At 43.6% G+C, this 16,513-nt stretch overlaps 1 protein-coding gene across 1 annotated transcript in view; it reads left to right on the forward strand.

The window, feature by feature from the left end:
* Nucleotides 1-16,513, forward strand: part of LOC124041504 (cadherin-23-like) — a 640,482-nt gene that overhangs the window by 56,762 nt on the left and 567,207 nt on the right. Inside the window, 1 exon segment of the mRNA XM_046359178.1 lies at nucleotides 11,284-11,358. Coding sequence (XP_046215134.1) covers nucleotides 11,284-11,358 — 75 coding nt within the window.

The following is a 16,513-nucleotide window of genomic DNA, read 5'->3' on the forward strand; positions in this document are numbered from 1 at the left end:
TGGCTTGTGTCCCAAATGACCAATAGCCAGGGAAAACGCAGGGCGCCAAATTCAAATGCATTTCTATAAAAATCTAACTTTCATTAAATTACACATGCAAGATAGCAAGTTAAAGCTACACTCGTTGTGAATCCAGCCAACATGTCAGATTTCAAAAAGGCTTTTCGGCGAAAGCATAAGATGCTATTATCTGATGATAGCACAACAGTAAACAATGAGAGTAGCATTTTTCAATTCTGCAGACGTGACACAAAACGGAGAAATAAAATATAAATCATGCCTTACCTTTGCTTTCTTCATTGGCACTCCTATATTTCCCACAAACATCACAAATGGTCCTTTTGTTCGATTATTTCCGTCGATATATATTCAAAATGTAAATTTATTTGGCATGTTTGATCCAGGAAAACACTGCTTCCAACTTACGTTGCTACAAAATATCTCAAAAGTTACCTGTAAACTTTGCCAAAACATTTCACACTACTTTTGTAATACAACTTTAGGTATTTCTAAACATATATAATTGCTCAAATTAAAGACGGGATGATCGGTGTTCAATACAGGAGCAAAACAAGCTGATGCTACTTTTCTGGTTACTCGCCTCTATCAAAAGGTACACATGAGGTGAGTCATTCTGAGCTATGGTACTTCTTCATTACACAAATAAAAAACCTCAACCAATTTCTACAAACTGGTGACATCCAGTGGAAGCGGTAGGAACTGCAGGAAAGTCGATTAGAATTCTGGATTCCCCATGAAAACGTATTGAAAAGAAAGTGACCTCAAGTTTTGCCTGCTAAATAAGTTCTGTTATACTCACAGACATAAGACAAACAGTTTTAGAAACTTCAGAGTGTTTCCTATCTAATAATATGCATATATTAGGATCTGGGGCCCGAGTAGGAGGCAGTTCAGTTTGGGCACGCTATTTATCCAAAGTGAAAATGCTGCCCCCTACCCCAAACAAGTTAATATGGGATATTTGCAGCCCCTTCCTGGCTAGACAGACATAATATGGAAAAGAGCAAACAAAGCAAGAGAAAAAAAATATGTACAATCAACAGTCCATTAATCAATTGTTTGTGATTTTTTTATTTCACCTTTATTTAACCAGGTAGGCCAGTTGAGAACAAGTTCTAATTTACAACTGTGACCTGGCCAAGATAAAGCAAAGCAGTGCAACAAAAACAACAGAGTTACATATAAAGAAATGTACAGTCAAGGTGAGCAGAAGATTAATGTGCAAGTAGAGATACTGGGGTGCAAAGGAGCAAAACAATAATATGGGGATGAGGTAGTTGGGTGGGCTATTTACAGATGGGCTGTGTACAGGTAAAATGATCGGTAAGCTACTCTGACAGCTGATGTTTAAAGTTAGTGAGGGAGATATGAGACTCCAGCTTCAGTGATTTCTGCAATTCATTCCTGTTATTGGCAGCAGAGAACTCGAGGGAGGAGGAGGAGTTGTCTTTGGGGAAGACCAGTGAAATATACCTGCTTTTGTGCGTGCTGCAGATGGCCAGTGAGCTGAGATAAGGTGGGGCTTTACCTAGCAAAGACTTATAAATGACCTGGAGCCAGTGGGTTTGGCGACAAATATTTGTATTTATTTCACCTTTATTTAACCAGGTAGGCTAGTTGAGAACAAGTTCTCATTTGCAACTGCGACCTGGCCAAGACAAACGCATAGCAGTGTGAACAGACAACAGAGTTACACATGGAGTAAACAATTAACAAGTCAATAACACAGAAGAAAAGGGGAGTCTATATACAATGTGTGCAAAAGGCATGAGGAGGTAGGTGAATAATTACAATATTGCAGATTAACACTGGAGTGATAAATGATCATGTACAGGTAGGGATATTGGGTGTGCAAAAGAGAAGAAAAGTAAATAAATAAAAACTGTGGGGATGAGGTAGGTGAAAATGGGTGGGCTATTTACCAATAGATTATGTACAGCTGCAGCGATCGGTTAGCTGCTCAGATAGCTGATGTTTGAAGTTGGTGAAGGAGATAAGTCTCCAACTTCATCGATTTTTGCTATTTGTTCCAGTCACAGGCAGCATAGTACTGGAACGAAAGGCGGCCGAATGAGGTGTTGGCTTTAGGGATGATCAGTGAGATACACCTGCTGGAGCGCGTGCTACGGATGGGTGTTGCCATCGTGACCAGTGAACTGAGATAAGGCGGAGCTTTACCTAGCATGGCCTTGTAGATGACCTGGAGCCAGTGGGTCAGAGGGCCAGCCGACTAGAGCATATAAGTCGCAGTGGTGGGTGGTATAAGGTGCTTTAGTGACAAAACGGATGGCACTGTGATAGACTACATCCAGTTTGCTGAGTAGAGTGTTGGAAGCGATTTTGTAGATAACATCGCCGAAGTCGAGGATCGGTAGGATAGTCAGTTTTACTAGGGTAAGCTTGGCAGCGTGAGTGAAGGAGGCTTTGTTGCGGAATAGAAAGCAGACTCTTGATTTGATTTTCGATTGGAGATGTTTGATATGGGTCTGGAAGGAGAGTTTGCAGTCTAGCCAGACACCTAGGTACTTATAGGTGTCCACATATTCAAGGTCGGAACCATCCGTATTGTCACAAAAACCAATATGAAGCGAGGGCCAGCCAACGAGAGCATACAGGTGGGTAGTATATGGGGCTTTTGTGACAATACGGATGGCACTGTGATAGACTACATCTAATTCGCTGAGTAGAGTTTTGGGCTATTTTGTAAATTACATGGCCAAAGTCCAGGATCGGTAGTATAGTTCATTTTACGAGGGTATGTTTGGCAGCATGAGTAAAGGACGCTTTGTTGCAAAATAGGAAGCTGATTCTAGATTTAATTTCAGATTGGAGATGCTTAATGTGAGTCTGGAAGGAGAGTTTACAGTCTAACCAGACACCTAGGTATTTGTAGTTGCCCACATATTCTAGGTCAGAACTGTCCTGAGTAGTGATGCTTGAGGGGCGGTCGGATGCGGGCAGCGATCGGTTGAAGAGCATGCATTTAGTTTTACTTGCATGTAAGAGCAGTTGGAGGTCACGGAAGGCGTGTTGTATGGCATTGAAGCGTGTTTGGAGGTTAGTTAACACAGTGTCCAAAGAAGGGCCAGAAGTATACAGAATGGTGTCGTCTGCGTAGAGGTGGTGTAATGGCTTTCTTCTGTGGATGAAGGAGAGAAAGTGCAGCGTGGTTAGTGTCCATCATGTTTAAAATAGACGATAAACGTGAACACTACAAAATGCAAAACAACAAATTTGGAAAAACCGAAACAGTTCTGTCTGGTGCAGACACACAAAGACAGAAGACAACCACCCACAAAAACCCAACACAAAACAGGCTACCTAAATATGGTTCCCAATCAGAGACAATGACGTAACACCTGCCTCTGATTGAGAACCATATCAGGCCAAACATAGAAACGGGAAAACTAGACATACGACATGGAATGCCCACTCAGCTCACGTCCTGACCAACACTAAAACAAAAAAAACACAAAAGAACTATGGTCAGAACGTGACAGGTGGATCAGAGAATCGCCAGCAGCAAGAGCGACATCATTGATGTATAGAAAAGAGTTGGCCTGAGAATTGAACCCTGTGGCTCCCCCATAGAGACTGCCAGAGGTCCAGACAACAGTCCCTCTGATTTGACACACTGAACTCTGTCTGAGAGGTAGTTGGTGAACCAGGCGAGGCAGTCATTTGAGAAACCAAGGCTGTTGAGTCTGCTGAGAAGAATGTGGTGATTGACAGTTGAAAGCCAGGTCGATGAATACGGCTGCACAGTATTGTCTTTTAGCAATGGTGGTTACGATATTGTTTAGGACCTTGAGTGTGGCTGAGGTCCACCCATGACCAGCTCGGAAACCAGATTGCAGAGTGGAGAAGGTTTGGTGGGATTCGAAATGGTCGGTGATCTTTTTGTTAACTTGGCTTTCGAAAGGCAGGGTAGGATAGATAAAGGTCTGTAACAGTTTGGGTCTAGAGTGTCTCCTTTGAAGAGGGGGAAGAACGCAGCAGATTTCAAATCTTTAGGTATCTCAGATGATACGAAAGACAGGTTGAACAGGCTAGTAATAGGGGTTGCAACAATTGCGGCAGATAATTTTAGAAAGAGGGTCCAGATTGTCTAGCCCAGCTGATTTGTAGCGGTCCAGATTTTGCAGATCTTTCAGAACATCAGCTATCTGGATTTGGATGAAGGAGAAATTGGGAGGCTTGGGCAAGTTGCTGCGGGGGGTGCAGAGCTGTTTGACCCAGCTGTAGAAAAAAGCTTGTTTCCTAGCCTCAGTGCAGTGGGCAGCTGGGAGAAGGTGTTTTACAGTGTCCCAGAACTTTTTTGAGTTTGTGCTACAGGATGCAAATTTCTGTTCGAAAAAGCTATTCTTCGCTTTTCTAACATTCCTGAAAATGTACATATCACGGGGGCTATTCGATCCTAATGCAGTATGCCACAGGATGTTTTTGTGCTAGTCAAGTCTGGAGTTAACCAAGGGCTATATCTGTTCTTAGTTATACATTTGTTAACGGGGCATGCTTATTTAAGATGGTGAGGAAAGCACTTTTATAGAATAACCAGGCATCCTCTACTAACATAATGAGGTCAATATCCTTCCAGGATACCCGGGCCAGGTTGAATAGAAAGGCCTTCTCGCTTTAGTGTTTTATGGAGCGTTTGACAGTGATGAGGGGTGGTCGTTTTTCTGCTGACCTTTTACGGATGCAGGCAATGAGGCAGTGATCGCTGAAATCCTGATTGAAGACAGCAAAGGTTTATTTAGAGGGCAGGTTAGTCAAGATGATATCTATGAGGGTTCTGTGTTTTACGGATTTAGGGTTGTATCTGGTAGGATCCTTGATAATTTGTGTGAGATTGAGGCATCTAGCTTCGATTGTAGGATTGCCTTGGTGTTATTCATATCCCAGTTTAGGTCACATGACAGTACAAACTCTGAAGATAGATGGGGGGAAATGAATTCACCTATGGTGTCCAGAGCACAGCTGAGGGGGATCTATAACAAGCTGCAACAGTGAGATACTTATTTCTGGAAAGGTGGTAATAGAAATAGTAACAGTACAATATTATAAAATCATGCTCATATTTAGAAAGTCTTAGCATGTCAGCCCAGCCTGCTCAGTTCATTGGATCCAATTGTTTATAAAATATATGAAAAAATGAAGAGAACTACAAATATATATATATATTTTTTTTTCATAAAAAAAAAAAATATATATCACAAGAACAGTTCTTTATATCCATTACACGCAAGACATATTTCATGTAGTCCTCATTATATCCAGTTTTTATCCGACAAAAAAGGAAGAAGGAAAAAGGAACATAGATTCTAACATCCACTAACGACTGCCTGTAAAAATAAGTCATTAGCATCACACTACCCATGAAGGAATACCTAAGTTTAACTAACAATCAACCCTCACACAGCCATGGCATAATAGCCAAGAATACATGCAGTAAACCTGTAAAACCAACTCTCTCCTCACCCACCCACACACAGTTAGTTTTTATTCCAGGTTCGTTGCTCTATCATCTCGGCTGTTTTACACCTAGGCCTATATCATTTGGATCAAGAATATAAAAGGTTTTGTAAATAGCTTATATAGAATGATAAACTCGAGCCCTGAATGCTGAATGCTGACCGGCTGAGAGGCGTGGTACATCAGACCGTACACCACGGGCACGACAAAGCACCCATTTTTACTGCTCTAATTACGCCGGCAATCAGCTTACAATAGCAATAACGCACCTCAGGGTTTTGTGGTATATTGCCAACAATCCATTTGCCGGTGTGTATCGGAACAATAATATGTCCTTTACATTTTTAATATTGAGATGTATTTTTTAAATGTAAAATGATGATGACACCAATTATTTTAGAAACCTATAGGGCTACTCCAATAGAGAACATAGGCAGGTTTTTAATTCTATAATCCTTTATCCTAGCCCTACATTAGATCGATTCATGTTTATTACATTTTATCTTAAAAGCTGAACATTCTAATTCCCATCTGGAGGCCACACTATATAACAGCTTTTAAGTTATAATATACCCGACCTCTACAATTAGGCCATATCATATACAAAAATAACAATGGTATGTCTAATGTACTACTGTGCAATCTTCAAATTAAATAAATAAACACATCAAAAAGATAAAAGGTCAGTCTTACTACCCATCTTCGCCTTTCCGCTAAATCAAAACCTGATTTTAAGTTCATTTTGTCCAAAGTTCCATATTGCCCAAATAAAAAATGCATAAGTTCATCATACACAGCCATTTTGCATTACCATAAGTCCAACCTTATTTTAAGTCCAAATAGTCCACTGTTCCATACTGCATAAAACATTTTTTAAAAGTCAATCATGCAAAAAAACAACAATGAATCCATAATTGTTCTGTGTAATGCGGTGCAAATGTGTATCGGGGATTACTTCAGCTGGAGGTAGCTATCACTCACAGCCACAGTGGAATCTTCGAGTCCTTAAACATTTGGTTGTTTATGTACAATTGAGTCTTTTGAAAGTAGGGTACAGGGCACGTCGTCTCTGCACTATTTCATGGGGAATAGAGAACGGGGTTTTCATTAAAAAACAGGTCATTCTTCAGTTCTCTACCCCATTGTAACAAGGACATTTTCATTTTGTAGTGAGTTAGCATAGCTACGATCGGACGGGACCTTCCCTCTGCACCAAAATCAATTGTATCCACCTGTTCGTTCGTCATTTTGAGATTACGTTTCATGAACACCTTGACTTTTTCCTCCGTTTTCATCCTCCTTTATTCCCATTATAACCATATTATTTTTCATACTTCTGCACTTTGGATCAAGTATTTTGGCTTTCATTGTTTTATTATCATACCGTAGTGTCTCTCTGGTGTGTTTTAGGGAGTCCACGGTGTATTTCAATATCTTATTTTCTTCCATCATTTTATTACTGTAATCCATTCAATTACTGTAATCCCCCTCAAATGTTATATTTTGAATTTTTTCCCTTCAATTTTGCTCCCAGAGCTTGAGGAAAGGTCTTATCTCATTTGGTTTGATGTATCTGATTCTTTTTCGAGCACATCAAAATGCGTATCAATAAATAATTCCTGGTTCTTTATATTATCCAGAATCGTTGTTTCGCAGATATCAGATAATCCTCATTTTTTATAATTAATTCATGGGACAAGCTGAGCCTACTATGCTGCCACCTGCCACATCATCAAGCCACAAATAAAACTAGTTCAGAGACAGGACAAACCTTTCGATAAGGTAGAGGAATGTTTAAAAAAAAACATCTCAATATAAGGCAATGTTTCCATTTCTGTGAGAGAGCAGAGCTTGAGGGAGGGATAGAAGGAAGGAAGGGGAGGTTGATACTTTTTTTGTATTGATGTTTTGCCTGTTTGATGGTTTGTCGGAGGGCATAGTGGTATTTCTCTTAAGTGTCCAGGTTAGAGTCCCTCTTTTTGAAAGCAGCAGCTCTACCCTTTAGCTCAGTAAGGATGTTGCCTGTAATCCATGATTTCTGGTTGGGGTATGTATGATCACTGTGGGGACAACATCATCGATGCACTTATTGATGAAGCCGGGGACTGATGAGGTATATTCCTCAATGCCATCGGATTAATCTGATGTAATCTGGTTTCCGAGCTGGTCATGGGTGCACCTAAGCCATGCTCAAGGTCCTAAACGATATCATAACCGCAAATGATAAAAGACAGTACTGTGCAGCCGTCTTCATCGACCTGGCCAAGGCTTTCGACTGTGTCAATCACTGCATTCTTATTGGCAGACTCAATAGCCTTGGCTTCTCAAATGACTGCCTCGCCTGGTTCATCAACTACTTCTCAGATAGAGTTCAGTGTGTCAAATCGGAGGGACTGTTGTCTGGACCTCTGGCAGTCTCTATGGGGGTGCCACTGGGTTCAATTCTCAGGCTGACTCATTTCTCTGTATACATCAATGATGTCGCTCTTGCTGCTGGTGATTCTCTGATCCACCTCTACGCAGACGACACCATGCTGTATACATCTGGCCCTTCTTTGGACACTGTGTTAACAAACCTCCAAACGAGCTTAAACGCCATACAACACTCCTTCCGTGGCCCCCAACTGCTTTTAAATGCTAGTGGAACTATGTGCATGCTCTTCAAACGATTGCTGCCCACACCCTCCCGCCCAACTGGCATCACTACTCTGGACGGTTCTGACGTAGAATATGTGGACAACTACAAATACCTAGGTGTCTGGTTAGACTGTAAACTCTCCTTCCAGACTCACAATAAGCATCTCGAAACCAAAATTCAATCTAGAATCAGCTTCCTATTTTGCAACAAAGCCTCCTTCACTCATGCTGCCAAACATACCCTCGTAACTGGCTATCCTACTGATCCTTGACTTCGGCGATGTCATTTACAAAATAGCCCACAACACTCTACTCAGCGAATTGGATGCAGTCTATCACAGTGCCATCCATTTTGTCACCAAAGCCCCATATACTACCGACCACCGCGACCTGTATGCTCTCGTTGGATAGCCCTCACTACATATTCGTCACCAAACCCACTGACTCCAGGTCACCTATATGTCTTTGCTCGGTAAAAGCCCCACCTTCTCTCAGCTCACTGGTCACCATAGCAATACCCACCCGCAGCACGTGCTCCGGCAGGTATATTTCACTGGTCATCCCCAAAGCCAACACTACCTTTAGCCGCCTTTCCTTACAGTTCTCTGCTGCCAATGACTGGAACGAATTGCAAAAATCACTGAAGCTGGAGTCTTATATCCCCCTCTCTAACATTAAGCATCAGCTGTCAGAGCAGCTTACCGATCACTGTACCTGTACACAGACAATCTGTAAACATCACACCTACCTACCTCATCCCCATATTATTACTTACTGGGGTGCAAAATAGCAAGAGAGTATCTCTACTTGCACATCATCATCTGCACATCTATCACTCCAGTGTTAATGCTAAATTGTAATTATTTTGCTTCTATGGCCTATTTATTGTCTACCTCCCTACCCTTCTACATTTGCACACACTACATATATTTTTCAAAAATGTTTCTATTGTGTAATTGATTGTACATTTGTCTATATGTAACTTTGTGTTGTTGTTTTTGTTGCACTGCTTTGCTTTATCTTGGCCAGATCGCAGTTGGAAATGAGAACTTGTTCTTAACTAGCCTACCTGGTTACGTAAAGGTAAAATAAAAAAAATGAAAATCCTGGAACATATTCCAGTCTATGCTTGCAAAACAATCCTGTAGTTTAGCATCTGCTTCATCTGACCACTTCCGTATTATGCGAGTCACTGGTACTTCCTGCTTTAGTTTTAGCTTATAAGCAGGAATCCGGACGATATAACTATAGTCAGATTTGCCAAATGGAGAACGAGGGAGAGCTTTGTACGCGTCTTTGTGTGTGGAGTAAAGGTGATCGAGAGTTTTTTTCCTCTGGTTGCTCATGTGACATGCTGGTATAAATTAGGTAAACGGATGTATATTTTCCAAGTCCACGGCCACAATGAGCACCACCTTTAGATGAGCATTTTCTTATTTGCTTATGGCCTTATACATCCATCTTGTTGAGTGCGATCTTAGTGCCAGTATCAGTTTGTGTTGGTAAATAGACAGCTACAAGGAATATAGATGAAAACTCTCTTGGTAAATCGTGTGGTCTAGAGCTTATCATTAGCTACTCTACCTCAGGCGAGTAAATCCTCGAGACCACTGTAATATAAGATTTCGCACACCAGCTGTTATTGACAAATAGACACAGACCACTACCGCTCGTCTTACCAGAGGTAGCTGTTTTGTTCTGCCGATGAACAGAAAACCTAGCCAACTGTATATTATCTTTGTCCTCGTTCAGCCATGACTCTGTGAAGCATAAGATATTCGTTTTTAATGTCCCGTTGTTTGGATGAGCTCTGTTTGAGACTATCCTGTGTATTGTCCAATGATGGCACATTGGCTAATAGGACGGATGGTAGAGGCGGGTTACCCACTTGCCGACAAATTCTCACAAGGCACCTGGATCTGCTTCCCCCCTCTATCGGCGTCTCCTCTTCATGTGAATGACAAGTATTTGTGCCTGGTCCAGTAGCAGCAGTAAGTCCTTCACGTCTGACTCGTTAAAGAAAAAATGTTAATCCAGTTTGAGTTGAGTAATCACTGTTCTAATATCCATAAGCTATTTTTGGACAGTGGCAGAAACATTATGTACAAAATAAGTTAGAAACAAAAAAGACACACAAAATAGCACAATTGGTTAGGAGCCCATAAAACGGCAACCATCCTCTCTGGCACCATTCTTCCATTTATTCCAAAACATGCATCCTGTTTGCAACAATGCAAACAATGTAATACTGAAAAGAAAATTGGCATAGCAATTAGCTTTTTGTACTGAATACAAAGTATTATGTTTGGGGCAACTCCAATAAAATACATTACTGAGTAACACTCTCCATATATCCAAGCATAGTTGTGGCTGCATCATGTTATGGGTATGCTTGCAATTGTTAAGGACTGGGGCCAAATCTACACTCGAGTTGCTCACCAAGAAGACCATGAAAAATGGTTGTCTAGCAATGATCAACAACTAATTTGATAGAGCTTGAAGAATTAAAAAAATAATAATGGGCACATGTTGCACAACCCACATGTGGAAAGCTCTTAGAGACTTATCCAGAAAGACTCACAGCTGTAATTGCTGCCAAAGGTGTTTCTACAAGGTATTGATTCAGGGTTGTGAATACTTATTTATATTAGATATTTCCGTATTTAATTTTCAATACATTTGCAAACATTTCTAAAAACATGTTTTCACTTTGTCATTGTGGGGTATTGTGTGCAGATGGTTGACCAAAAAAAAGATGTTGAATTCAGGCACAAGAACATTTGGAATAAGTCAAGGAATACAAATACCTGTATATTACTCCAGTAGTAGTGTGGGTTAGTGGTGATATGAACTGATAAATCAGTATGGACACAGACACAGCTTAACATGTAGTGTCTCTGAAATAGTGTATGTGATGGCACACTCCAGTATGCTTTCATGTAAACTGCACATAGGTAGGAGTAATTCACATCATAGATGAACACACACACTCACACATACACATGTATGTATGCCTGCAGTGTATGCCTACGCCTCCAGGCACCATGTTTTTTTCATTTACATTTCTCACACCTATATAGGGATATTATAAGAGCCTGTAGTGCCTAACTTAATCACACTTTCCTCCTCTCTTTCTCTCCTCTTCCATAGCCTCCAACCAGCCTCCACGCTTCCAGAACTACTTTTTCCACTCATACCTTCTCATCTATGAGAACACACCAGTTGGTGAGTCTTTCAGTGTGTGTGACTATATATGTTGTCATTTACTGTCCACATTGTGTGTCAACGTCCCAAGTCGTGGTGGAATTCAGCAGACCATCCAGTCTTCATTTGTGATTTAGAGAGATATGGAAGATCAGAGAGATATAAAACATTAAAGAGTCACTGGTTCAGGTGTGAATTACTCTGCTTTAGAGAAAGCAAAGGAAGGAAAATGTGTGACAAAGACTGGAAGAACGCATATGAAGTGAGGGGTATCTGACGATAAAGAGAGAGATATATAGATAGAGAGAGATGTTTTGTAGTTGCGATCAGAATATAGCCTTCTAGGCCTGGATGCTAATGCATTGACTCAAAGGTTGTAGGAACAACTTCACTATCAAATTGAGTCGTGTGTTTTTATGCATTGCATTTCTCATATCACGGTGTCAATGTGGGGCAGTTTTGATGCCATTGATGAGAGCTATGTTTAAAACCTGTTTGGGATAGGGGGCAACATTTTCACATTTGGATGAAAAGCATGCCCAGAGTAAACTACCTGCTACTCAGTCGCAGTTGCTAAAATATGCATATTATTATCAGTATTGGATAGAAGACTGTTTGAATGATGTCTGTGAGTATAACAGAACTCAAGTGGGAAAGTAGGAAATCTGAGGTTTGTAGTTTTTCAACTCTTGGCCTATCGAATATACAGTGTCTATGGGGTCAAATTACACTTCCTAAGGCTTCCACTAGATGTCAACCGTCTTTAGAACCTTGTTAATGCTTCTACTGTGAAGAAGGGGGGAATGAGGGCTCTTTGAGTCAGTGGTCTGTCAGAGTTGTTGTTCTCAACTTGCCTACCTGGTTAAATAAAGGTGAAATAAAAAATAAATAAAATATTGCTTGGTTAACATCTTAAAGTCGCATTATCCCAGCGCATGTATGAGAAGATTTCTTTAACTTTCTTTAACTTTCTTTATCTTTAACTTGATACAATATCGGCATTTGGTGAACAAACGTTATTTTAATCAACTCTACTCAGCCCTGAGCTACTCTCAGATGGCTGAACTTCTGTGACTAAGGTGGGGTTCCTACACCCCTCCCTCTGGGAGGACGTGAAACGATATGGTTTCGAGAGTGTAGCTTCTTCCACACAGGGGCGTTGTTGTCACTCCTGCCTGTGCCAATCTCATTGTGTTCATCAGACGAAGTGCCGTTCTGTTCTCTCCAGATCTCTCCAGATCCCTTCCTGCATTGCCAAGGGCAATTTCTCCGCCCGAGGCACAACTCACCCTCAGATTACAGGTTTAGTTATCTCCCTCAACAACCGACGCAACATGCCCTTGGTGATTAATGATTTGCTCTGCCCCTGTGACATTAACATCACTTCTCACACAATTCACCCTCTCATCTGTCCGCTCACCTATTCATTGTACTGGCATTGAAATGCTGTCATTATCATTGTTCCCATAGATCACTAATGCTAGTGCTAGGAATACAGTTATCAGTACACAGATGGATGCTTAGGAGGCATGGTGGGTGCACACACAACACATTGTTTAAACCAGTCCTGGCCCAACACTCCCCGCCGCCAACATGTGGTCTTGAACTGAGAGTACATGTTCACTGCTGATCGGCAGGTCGGTCTCTCAAACTGAGAATCCCGGCTTTAGTATTAATACAATTTACATGCGGTTAAGTAGCATCTTCTATTTTAGATCGTGCCACCACTCCGGCTGCTTGGCGATTTCCTACTGTTATCTTTATCTGTACGATTGGTGTGAGCTTCACAGTGTTTTCTTTCCAAAGCTGTCAATTATATGCATAGTCAAGCATCTTTTCATGACAAAATATCTTGTTTAAAACGGGAACGTTTTTCCATCACAAAATGTTAATAGCGCCACCTAGTCGCAAGAAGTTAAATTATGAGCCTAGTTGGTTTAGCCGCGGAAATAATGAGATAATGGTTGGGCTGGACATACCGAGAGAGGAGTTTGGATTGTTTTGCCATGTAGCATGCTTCTGTCTATACATTTACATTTAAGTCATTTCGCAGACGCTCTTATCCAGAGCGACTTACAAATTGGTGCATTCACCTTATGACATCCAGTGGAACAGCCACTTTACAATAGTGCATCTAAATCTTTTAAGGGGGGTGAGAAGGATTACTTTATCCTATCCTAGGTATTCCTTAAAGAGGTGGGGTTTCAGGTGTCTCCGGAAGGTGGTGATTGACTCCGCTGTCCTGGCGTCGTGAGGGAGTTTGTTCCACCATTGGGGGGCCAGAGCAGCGAACAGTTTTGACTGGGCTGAGCGGGAACTGTACTTCCTCAGTGGTAGGGAGGCGAGCAGGCCAGAGGTGGATGAACGCAGTGCCCTTGTTTGGGTGTAGGGCCTGATCAGAGCCTGGAGGTACTGAGGTGCCGTTCCCCTCACAGCTCCGTAGGCAAGCACCATGGTCTTGTAGCGGATGCGAGCTTCAACTGGAAGCCAGTGGAGAGAGTGGAGGAGCGGGGTGACGTGAGAGAACTTGGGAAGGTTGAACACCAGACAGGCTGCGGTGTTCTGGATGAGTTGTAGGGGTTTAATGGCACAGGCAGGGAGCCCAGCCAACAGCGAGTTGCAGTAATCCAGACGGGAGATGACAAGTGCCTGGATTAGGACCTGTGCCGCTTCCTGTGTGAGGCAGGGTCGTACTCTGCGGATGTTGTAGAGCATGAACCTACAGGAATGGGCCACCGCCTTGATGTTAGTTGAGAACGACAGGGTGTTGTCCAGGATCACGCCAAGGTTCTTAGCGCTCTGGGAGGAGGACACAATGGAGTTGTCAACCGTGATGGCGAGATCATGGAACGGGCAGTCCTTCCCCGGGAGGAAGAGCAGCTCCGTCTTGCCGAGGTTCAGCTTGAGGTGGTGATCCGTCATCCACACTGATATGTCTGCCAGACATGCAGAGATGCGATTCGCCACCTGGTCATCAAAAGGGGGAAAGGAGAAGATTAATTGTGTGTCGTCTGCATAGCAATGATAGGAGAGACCATGTGAGGTTATGACAGAGCCAAGTGACTTGGTGTATAGCGAGAATAGGAGAGGGCCTAGAACAGAGCCCTGGGGGACACCAGCGGTGAGAGCGCGTGGTGAGGAGACAGATTCTCGCCACGCCACCTGGTAGGAGCGACCTGTCAGGTAGGACGCAATCCAAGCGTGGGCCACGCCGGAGATGCCCAACTCAGAGAGGGTGGAGAGGAGGATCTGATGGTTCACAGTATCGAAGGCAGTCGATAGGTCTAGAAGGATGAGAGCAGAGGAGAGAGAGTTAGCTTTAGCAGTGCGGAGCGCCTCCGTGATACAGAGAAGAGCAGTCTCAGTTGAATGACTAGTCTTGAAACCTGACTGATTTGGATCAAGAAGGTCATTCTGAGAGAGATAGCGGGAGAGCTGGCCAAGGACGGCACGTTCAAGAGTTTTGGAGAGAAAAGAAAGAAGGGATACTGGTCTGTAGTTGTTGACATCGGAGGGATCGAGTGTAGGTTTTTTCAGAAGGGGTGCAACTCTCGCTCTCTTGAAGACGGAAGGGACGTAGCCAGCGGTCAGGGATGAGTTGATGAGCGAGGTGAGGTAAGGGAGAAGGTCTCCGGAAATGGTCTGGAGAAGAGAGGAGGGGATAGGGTCAAGCGGGCAGGTTGTTGGGCGGCCGGCCGTCACAAGACGCGAGATTTCATCTGGAGAGAGAGGGGGAGAAAGAGGTCAGAGCACAGGGTAGGGCAGTGTGAGCAGGAGGATCGGATGTCGTCGACCTTCTTTTCAAAATGGTTGACGAAGTCATCTGCAGAGAGGGAGGAGGGGGGGGGGGAGGGGGAGGGGGAATCAGGAGGGAGGAGAAGGTGGCAAAGAGCTTCCTAGGGTTAGAGGCAGATGCTTGGAATTTAGAGTGGTAGAAAGTGGCTTTAGCAGCAGAGACAGAGGAGGAAAATGTAGAGAGGAGGGAGTGAAAGGATGCCAGGTCCTCCATTTCCGCTCGGCTGCCCGGAGCCCTGTTCTGTGAGCTCGCAATGAGTCGTCGAGCCACGGAGCGGGAGGGGAGGACCGAGCCGGCCTGGAGGATAGGGGACATAGAGAGTCAAAGGATGCAGAAAGGGAGGAGAGGAGGGTTGAGGAGGCAGAATCAGGAGATAGGTTGGAGAAGGTTTGAGCAGAGGGAAGAGATGATAGGATGGAAGAGGAGAGAGTAGCGGGGGAGAGAGAGCGGAGGTTGGGACGGCGCGATACCATCCGAGTAGGGGCAGTGTGGGAAGTGTTGGATGAGAGCGAGAGGGAAGAGGATACAAGGTAGTGGTCGGAGACTTGGAGGGGAGTTGCAATGAGGTTAGTGGAAGAACAGCATCTAGTAAAGATGAGGTCTAGCGTATTGCCTGCCTTGTGAGTAGGGGGGGGAAGGTGAGAGGGTGAGGTCAAAAGAGGAGAGGAGTGGAAAGAAGGAGGCAGAGAGGAATGAGTCAAAGGTAGACGTGGGGAGGTTAAAGTCGCCCAGAACTGTGAGAGGTGAGCCGTCCTCAGGAAAGGAGCTTATCAAGGCATCTAGCTCATTGATGAACTCTCCGAGGGAACCTGGAGGGCGGTAAATGATAAGGATGTTAAGCTTGAAAGGGCTGATAACTGTGACAGCATGGAATTCAAAGGAGGCGATAGACAGATGGGTAAGGGGAGAAAGAGAGAATGACCACTTGGGAGAGATGAGGATCCCGGTGCCACCACCCCGCTGACCAGAAGCTCTCGGGGTGTGAGAGAACACGTGGGCGGACGAAGAGAGAGCAGTCGGAGTAGCAGTGTTATCTGTGGTGATCCATGTTTCCGTCAGTGCCAAGAAGTCGAGGGACTGGAGGGAGGCATAGGCTGAGATGAACTCTGCCTTGTTGGCCGCAGATCGGCAGTTCCAGAGGCTACCGGAGACCTGGAACTCCACGTGGGTCGTGCGCGCTGGGACCACCAGATTAGGGTGGCCGCGGCCACACGGTGTGGAGCGTTTGTATGGTCTGTGCAGAGAGGAGAGAACAGGGATAGACAGACACATAGTTGACAGGCTACAGAAGAGGCTACGCTAATGCAAAGGAGATTAGAATGACAAGTGGACTACACGTCTCGAATGTTCAGAAAGTTAAGCTTACGTAGCAAGAATCTT

Source organism: Oncorhynchus gorbuscha, linkage group LG08 (genome assembly GCF_021184085.1).
Source record: "Oncorhynchus gorbuscha isolate QuinsamMale2020 ecotype Even-year linkage group LG08, OgorEven_v1.0, whole genome shotgun sequence".
NCBI lineage: Eukaryota > Metazoa > Chordata > Actinopteri > Salmoniformes > Salmonidae > Oncorhynchus > Oncorhynchus gorbuscha.